At 39.0% G+C, this 8,538-nt stretch overlaps 1 protein-coding gene across 3 annotated transcripts in view; it reads right to left on the bottom strand.

Annotated features, from left to right (window-relative positions):
• Positions 1-260: 260 nt before the first annotated feature.
• The window catches only part of osbpl5 (oxysterol binding protein-like 5), a 45,304-nt gene continuing 37,026 nt past the window's right edge, over positions 261-8,538 (bottom strand). For all 3 annotated transcript variants that reach the window (XM_007561410.2, XM_007561408.2, XM_007561413.2), the window contains 7 exons: positions 6,254-6,343; positions 5,745-5,881; positions 5,001-5,180; positions 4,794-4,923; positions 3,771-3,885; positions 3,363-3,465; positions 261-2,005 (listed from right to left, as the gene is read on the bottom strand). In XM_007561410.2, the coding sequence (XP_007561472.1) occupies positions 1,870-2,005; positions 3,363-3,465; positions 3,771-3,885; positions 4,794-4,923; positions 5,001-5,180; positions 5,745-5,881; positions 6,254-6,343 (891 nt within the window). In that variant the 3' untranslated portion in view covers positions 261-1,869. The remainder of the gene's footprint in view (positions 2,006-3,362; positions 3,466-3,770; positions 3,886-4,793; positions 4,924-5,000; positions 5,181-5,744; positions 5,882-6,253; positions 6,344-8,538) is intronic.

Here is an 8,538-nt window from a genome sequence, read left to right as displayed (position 1 = left end):
AGTGGACTAGTGGAGGCTAAAGAAAGAAGTGTCAAAACCTCTGCAAATAAAAAGTGTTTAAGACTTGCGTCTCTAAAATGTGGTCAATTGTTTGCCAGTGATGATTCACTTATGCTATTGAAAGTTACATGAAGAGTGTTCAGTCCCACGAAGATCTGACTTTGTGCATGAATGTAACGCCATCTGGTGGAGAGTTAGTGAAAGAACAACTTGCATCTACAGTAAACGTTTGAGCGTCAAGTGATGTTCACACAGAGAGCTCCAGGGATAAAACATGTTTACTGTAGTACTACAGTATCCAACATATCAATGAAAACATTACCAATGTGTGTTATCTTGTTCCATACAAAAAAAATGTGTAGAATCCCTACAACATGGCAGCAGAGTAGAAAACACGAGAAGAGTGAAAAGAAGAAACTAGTGAAGGTGTTGATCCAAGCATTCATGGAGCTGATTTTCTTTTGTTGTTGTGCTGTTGACTAGACTGGTACTGGTGATCAGAATGTAACTCAGAACCCAACAACCAGTCAGATCCACTATCATGGCTGTTTTCTTGAAAAAGAAAAGACTTGCAGACTTACACGTGCTCAATCACACTCAAGCACACGACTGGACGAACTGACCAACCCTCGGAGAGCGATTGTTGTTCCAGGTCCTTTGTCCTGAATTCGTGAAGACACGGTGAATCTCCTAATAAATACATTCTCAAATCTCTTTGAAACCGACGACCAGACAAATATATACAAACTGATTCAAAGTGAAAACTATTTTTTTTTTTTTTTTTTGTCTTTTGTTACTGTTTACATCTAAGATAGTCACTTGCAGGTGGTGAAGACCAAAATGCACACAGAAAAATCCCTTCTCTTAGGCTCATACGGTCATGCTTCCCTGTGTTTCCTTCCTTCACAAACTGTGACTGATTGTACACATTAGTTAGTGGTCGAGACCAACACCATCTTCCATCCCCTTCAGATACAGCAGGCACACAAATATAAAGACACTCTGTTTGGCTAGCTGCCCTGCCTTATCGCCTTTCGTCCTTCTTCTCTTCCGATGTGTCACAGAAAGCACATCCAGTTTTCCCTGTAAACAAGTACTCTTTGTCCTTTCGGATCATAAATACTGTTTTGGTAAAATCATCATTAAAAAGACGAGTCAGAGTGTTTTTGAGCGAACATTGACATTAAAAAAAAAATAAAATACACAATTGCACTGTTTTGAAGATGTTCTTTCTTCATTTCTAAAATTATTTCTGGTACTTTTCCTCTTTTTGGCTTCATTGTTAAGGCCCGAAGTCTGGAGTGGAAGGGAATCAGGAGAAGTCCAAGACGTGATCTGCTTGTACCCATAGGGCCTACTGATAATACCCACATCACACATACAGAGGCACGCTCACAGATGAACAGTATTGCAGGGCAATATATATATATATCTATATCTATATATATATATAGATATAGATATATATAGATATATAGATATGTATAAAAAAAGACACTAGGGAATGGTGAAAACATCCTCTCTGTCATTTCCTTTATCAAAGTCTTTCCACGTTTTTCATGTTTCTAGTCATGCTCATAATATCCCTTTTCCTGTCCAAAGTGCGCGGGTGCCGGTGCTGTTTCAGTCTGGCTACACTAGGAGGTGCCGTTGCTCTCTGCAGGTGACTGACAGACTGGTTGTTGTGGCTGTGTTTATTGCTATAAAGTCTGTGCTCCTCCTCCTGTAGAGGAAACAAAAGAGAGCAAGTTTCCCTCCGAGCGACAATCTGAGGTCTCCGTCGGCGCGATCAGAGTCTGTGTGCTTTTTCTTGGAAGGTTTAAAGCCGGGCCGGCGCTGGAGGGAAACTTCTCCCGTGTAGGAGCTGGCTCAGGTGAAGACGTAGTTGAGGAGGAGCTGGGAGAGGAGCAGAACGCAGAGGATGAGGCAGTGACGGCCGGTTAAGGACATGCTGTCATCTGTGTGCCTCTGCCGAGACAGCTGGCCACCCAGAGCCGCCAGGTTCCTACAAACAGAGGTCAACTGGGGTCAACACGGTGGAAGAGTTTCTCAATTACACCTCCTGTAACATGTCCTAAACAATTATGTTAGTTCATGTTGGGAACAAGTTTTTCATACAGAATCTACACATTTTTTCACCAAAATTTAGCCATTTTTTATGCAATATAAAAAATGTTGACCATACACTGATAATCTACTGGTAACACAATAACACCGGCAGCAATAGTAGTATCACAAAGAACAGCCTGGACTGCAGTAAATATTAGCTAATCAATAAAGTACCAGGTATTCGGGTTCTCTGTGACAGTAACATGTAGAAGCCTAAATTCAATTTTAGTTCATTCAGACCTTTAGGATAAATTATGTTTATATTTCTTACGGTAATTTGTTTATTTGGATAAAAAATTATTACCAGTTATATCTCTATTGCATACTAATTTGTTATACTGGACTATACTAAGGTCTTCTTGTAAATTTGCATATATAATTGCAGTTAAGGATTTTATCTGATTTTAACTGCCCAACTAATTCTGGCCAAGCAGAATTAGTTGGGCAGTTGGAGTGGAGCCACACAGTTTTTTGATCTCTCTCTCTCTCAAGACTCTCTTTTGTTTACTCTATTATTTTTGTGGAAAAGTAACATTTGTACCGTTTTTATTTTTGAAGTAAACTGTTAACCTTTATCGAGAGAACCCAGTCTGGTTTTTTGTCGTTTTTGTCATCAAGTGGACCGAAGGGGAAGGACGGAGAGCGTCAAGCTTATGGCTTCATTATTTAGGAACCTACAGTGATGCTTGCTAAAAGCAGCATGGAAATGTTTTACAAGGTGAAATGACAGTAATGTGTTGAAGTCATTAGGAAATCACTTATGATAGCAAAGCACCCAATGCCAATAGACATTAAAACTGTTTATTCCAATTAAATAGTTAAACATTGTGGAATTTTCCAAAAATGTTGTGTATCACAAGCTTTCCTAGCATCATACAGTTCTACCTTAAAGCAATCTTTTAATTTTACCGACATGTTTCTTCCAACTGGGACTATTATTCATGTTTTTAAGTGGCTCAGCCAAATTCCTGATTTGAATCTGATGGAGAATCTGAGCAGGGTGGTAAACTTTAGGCAAGGAGGTCTTTAAAGGTTTGGTGCTTATTGAACATATAGGTGATGCTCTCTATCATTATTGTTTAATAACAATCTTCCTAGAGATGCTGATCTCATTTCTTGATAGAAACAAACGTATAGGTAGAATTGAAGTCATTTTAAATCTAAATCTGCCACTGGCAGAAATGTTTGTGTTAACTGGTTTTCAGATAAATTATTAAGCTTTCATTCACCAAAGTGCAATGCGGTTTTCTGACCTTTGAATATCCTGCTGCGTCTTCTGTATGGATGTGATGGAGGTCTGGATCAGAGCGATGTCCTTCGCCTCTTTACTGCAGCGAGCACATTGGTTGGAGAAGCCTGGGCAGAAAACATAGATAAGAATAAAACATAAAAGCTTATTCTGTGAGAAAGAAAAATCAAAACCTCGACACGACACAATTTGATTCGTGCAATTTATTTTGTATTACATGTGATTTAAAATTTAAATATAAAGCAACTTAAAATACCTGAAACAGGGAACAACAGTCATATTTTATAGTTATTTGTATTATATGTGTACTTCTTGTGTTTGAAAAATATTTAAGGTTACTATTGAAAATAGTGGCTGAATTCATGGGAGCTTATACAAAGCTGCTCTGGCTTGTCTGTAAATGAATCCTCACCTTCATTATCAGAAGACTCATGTGATGGTTCTGGAGTGGTGCTGCTGCTCTCAGTGTTCTGGCTGCAAGTAGACGGCTGGCTGCTGGATTTCCTGTGGTTCCCATTGACCTCCGCCTGTATATAATGTAATCGTTTCCTGTTTTTAATGCATGAAAACTAACAGAAAACGAGAATCATTTGTATTTTCTGCGAATATGCAATGTGAATGCTGTTGCTGTTTTAGTGAGAAGTCAAATGCAGAAGATTTGCAGAAATGTACGAAACAGACAGAAGCAGCAGAATAATGCAAAGGAGCCTGTAAAACCTAAATAGAAAAACTGTAGAAGAGAGAAAACTTTCTGTCAACTGAAAAATCCCATCCAAAGTGTATTAGAAAGCTGTGCAGAAGACAGTTTACAAAGCAAAACTGTAAGGTCACAATGGTTTATAAGCTAAAATGAGCTAAAAAGCTAAAGGTAGCTTTTTTAGGGTTGGAAGGGTTAGATTGAGAAACCTCAGAGCGAGTGGGCTAGTTTTCTTAAGATTGAGCATTATGCAAACAAAAACTTGAAGAGGGGTTTTATGAAACCTGTAAAAGATATGAAAAAGGTGAAATAAACAGAAGTAGTGGAAGGATATGACTACATTTTAAAATATGAATGGTGTTTCTAGCTGAAAGTACATGGAAGTAGTTAGCTTTGAAAACGGAAAAGTTTTTAGCAGAATGTCTTAGAAGTTACAGCATGTTCCGTTCATTTCAATGGGGCACAAAAACATCAGAAAAAGCTGAATATTTCATAAACCACCGAAGATGTCAATACCAAAAGAAATAGCTGTAATGTCCTAAACAAGCAGAATATGGTAAGAGTTCAACAAGCACAAAGTCTGCAGGATTCACATGAATTACTGACTGATAGAACAGATTTTTTTTGCTTATGTAAGTGGATTATTATTTGGGAAAAAACAAGTAGGAAAAAAAAAATGCCTATCTTTAGAATTTCTAATGGGTAGTTCAGTCTGACTTATATAATCTGTAGTTTCACCTTGTGTTGCCTGGTCCAGCTGTTGTTGTAGGTAAGCCCGTTGTGTTGTCTCTGCATTTTCTCCTGAGTCTGAATCACTCCATCCTTCTCAAACTGAACGAGACAAGCCTCCGGGTCCCACGGACGGGTGCTGAAAAGGAAAAAAACAAGCTGCAAAAGTTGATCTTTTATGTGTCCTAGTCGTTTTGAGTCGGGGAGCGTTCATACTCAAGGTGCTTGTAGGTCCACTCAGAGGTGTCAGGATCCTCCTGGAAAAGTTTAGGGATCCAGGGTCTCTGTCCTCTTTCCTTTGCTTCTGTCCGCTGAGCCTCCTCCAGGACAAACTTCTCCTGCGTCGCCCTCACTTGGTCCCGATCCCGGATGGCCCTGGTCACGTGCTGCCACAGTCTGTTGGAACATCAAAGATCAGATGCCTGATAATAATAATAATAATAAAAATACAAAAATACAACAAACTGAAGCCACTGAAAATGTATGTTTTTGCATTTCTCAAATCAAATTTGAGCATTTTTACTGAAGAATGACTACAGTTACTGGGTTACTTTGACTATATGGAGGTGTTTCAATACTTTTGACTGCATGGAAGTGTTTCCACTGCAGGAACCAGCACAGTTCACTGGGGAAGTTTTTCTTTCCCTTGCATTCCCATTGCAGGTTGAATCAGACAAAAGTGGGTTGAAATCCATCAGGAAAACAGTTGTGGTTGGCAGGTAGGAAAGTTTTAACGTATTAAAAGGTGGAGCTACATGGTGGGAGGACACACAAAATTTATCACTGGTTGAATAACCTACCAATTTACAGTCTTACTGATCTTACAAATAATTTTTCCAGAAAAGCACCTCACACCAAACCTTTCTGGAAGCATGCACAAAAAAAAACACAGGCAGACAGAAAGGTTCTGGGAAATTACGTTCCAGAGAGAAAACCTTTGGTAGTCCATTAGAGGTTTACCTTTCAGACTCAAACTCCCCCTGCTGGTCTAACTGGACCACTTGTCGTTTGAGGCGCCTGCTGCGGATTTCTTTTGTTGGGTTCCACAAAGTTTCCTGCTGACTGGAGCGCTTCTCTTGAATAAATACCTCTTTGTCCTGATTTAAAAAAAAATACAGAAAAACACCATCAAGTCACAATGCAACCCTTTCACTGTTCCTTAATATCAGCCTGATATATGCCGTCAACGCTAAAGTGATGATAATGCTAACTTTACAGGGACGCTGTCTCAGAAAAAGTTTTTTAGTGTTTCCAATTGGCTCGACACTGCTGCCCAGCATATGAGACGATAAAATCTGGTATTTTTCCTGCAGCATCTGCCTTCTGCTCTTGAACCTATAATTACCAATTCTGTTCCTAATTACAGCTGAGAATAACTGAATACCCAAGAGCTACAAGTGTGAGGCGAACAGGGATGCTGAAAGAGAAGCAGACACAAATTGAAGTAGCAAAGGTAGAAGAGCTCTCACCCAGTGTCCATCAATGGTGGCCAGTAATTCATCTTCTATAACAATCTTCCCACTGATCTGATTTACTGAGCTGGTGCCTCCGAGGAAAGGCTAGAGAAAGGACAGGAAAAGCAAGATTCAGGAAAGCTGATAAATACTTCCTTCAGGGCCGTTGCTGCTCTGCCTCTTTCGCTACGGGCAACTGCAAAACAACACCCAACTGCTCCAGCTTGAATTACAACAAAACAATGTCGCCAGCACATTATTTAAAAACATATATTTATGGAAGATATAAAAACTGATCTTATTAATGGCCTGAAAAATCTAAATTTGAATTTTTCAAGACACTCGCAGAAATACACTTATAGTTAGATTTAATATTTGAGGCCTGACCGTAGCTTTACATAGGGAAGAGCAGTGACAGTCACTGCTCTTCCCTATGTAATGCATGGCAGGTACCCATTGTTCTACACCTAATAGAATGTCTCTTTATTTCTTTATTTTTCTTCCATTAACGTTAGTGCCCCCACACAAAAAAGGTATCAAAACATGCGGCTCGATGCCGAGAAGGGATCTATTATTTTTATTGGGGTTTCGTGTAAAAATGGCGACATACAAAGCAAAAAATGAGCAAAATTTCCAACTGCCGAACCTTAGAGTGTAACTGACACCAACTGCCGCTTTTTTAGAGTGATAAAATTAGTGGATTTTTGACCCCCAAAACAATTTTGAAATCGCTCTCATGGCTGCAAAAATTGCTATATTGATATGAAAGTCGATCATGACATTGATACACATGCCTGCTCCCGTAAAATGTTTTCAAAATTTCTCTAGGGCTGACGGTTTTCTGTCAAGGTGCTTCAGAGCAAAATCATGTGTACCTTCAGGCACTCCACCATTCATTTTCAGATGTTTCTGAAAAATTTCTGAGCTCAGCGCACACCATGTTTCTCTAATCGCTGCTATTACTGTGAATGAGCTACAGATATGAATTGCAGTACTATCGGAGATGACAAACAGCCCTCTCATATGCTTCAAACGGTTTTTGGATCGGCCTTACGGATCCTGAACGGGAAGCAGTTGTTCGGACTGCTTTTTTCATTAAAACTGACTGGGTGTCTCATAAAGATAGAAATCCTTCTCCAGCTTTCTGTCTCACACACACAGCAGTTGGCTGAGGATTAATTGCTATAGCAACAGAACACAGAGATAGACAGAGCTGCTGGTTTGGACTGCAAAGACTGTAGTTCTGAACATGGCGGAACACTTTAATACAGAGGGCAGAGCAGAAGGTCAGAACTACAACATGGTGGAACACTCAATCATAGACATCAATACGTAGACCCCTCATGGAGTGCTGAGTCGTACGTAACAGCGTCCGCCATCTTCTATGTGGCAGCAGGGCGATCGGAGCTCCTTAAGTTCTGTGCTGTGTGGACTTATTTCAACAGTTTTACGAAACAAACTGGATTCACTGGCATTACCTTTCCCAGGTAAGGATGAAAGATCAGAATTACTTGACTTTGCAGCCAGAAACTCGCTTCTAAACAACCGGAAAATATTTCCTATGTAGTTTAATTGGCCCGAAATAACCGCTGATTGTTAGCGTAGGAGCTAATGTTTTCATACTGTTTTCTAATGAGAGAGAGGTGATGAAAAACCGCTGTTAGAGGAGAAGTTAATTAAAAACCAGAGGATTTTGTGAGGAAAGATCAGTCAGGATCAGAGCTGGAGCTGCTGTTCTTCTGTTTCCAGCTCAGCTTCACCATGTTGATATTTAGCTATAAAGATGCTACGAGTCAGAGGCCAACATGCTGAAAATGTATTTTTCTGAATGTGAAAGAAACAAATACGAAACATATATGGTATGTATTTTCTATTACACTTTTGGATAATTTCTCTTTTATCCTTGGCTTTAGCCTGTGAACCAGGACGTCTCAGATGTCATTGAGTTCTCCCAGTGTGACCAGCAGACTGAAGCCTGTGGCCAGTGTTCCCAGTATAATAAATAAATGTTTTATTCTTTCACTTTTTGTGTATTTTTAAATATCTCAATCTGAAGTATTAGTGTATTTATGTAGTTTATGTAATGAAATAAAAAATAATTTACTCTGTTAGAATTATTTTCACTCTTTGCTGTCAATAGCAGAGTTGACATATTGTAAATTCTCTGGAAAAAGTAAGAAAAATATGTAGTTTAATGTTTGACAATGACTGATTTATAAATCAAGTCATTTCTCAATAATATATAAAAAATAAATACAGGAAAATTATTTGTTTCTTGTCTTGAAATGTTAAATGTACAT

Source organism: Poecilia formosa, unplaced genomic scaffold (genome assembly GCF_000485575.1).
Source record: "Poecilia formosa unplaced genomic scaffold, Poecilia_formosa-5.1.2 Scaffold126, whole genome shotgun sequence".
In the NCBI taxonomy this organism is placed as follows: Eukaryota; Metazoa; Chordata; class Actinopteri; order Cyprinodontiformes; family Poeciliidae; genus Poecilia; species Poecilia formosa.
The sequence above is the reverse complement of the archived record's forward strand: the minus strand, read 5'-3'. Positions and strand labels throughout refer to the sequence as shown.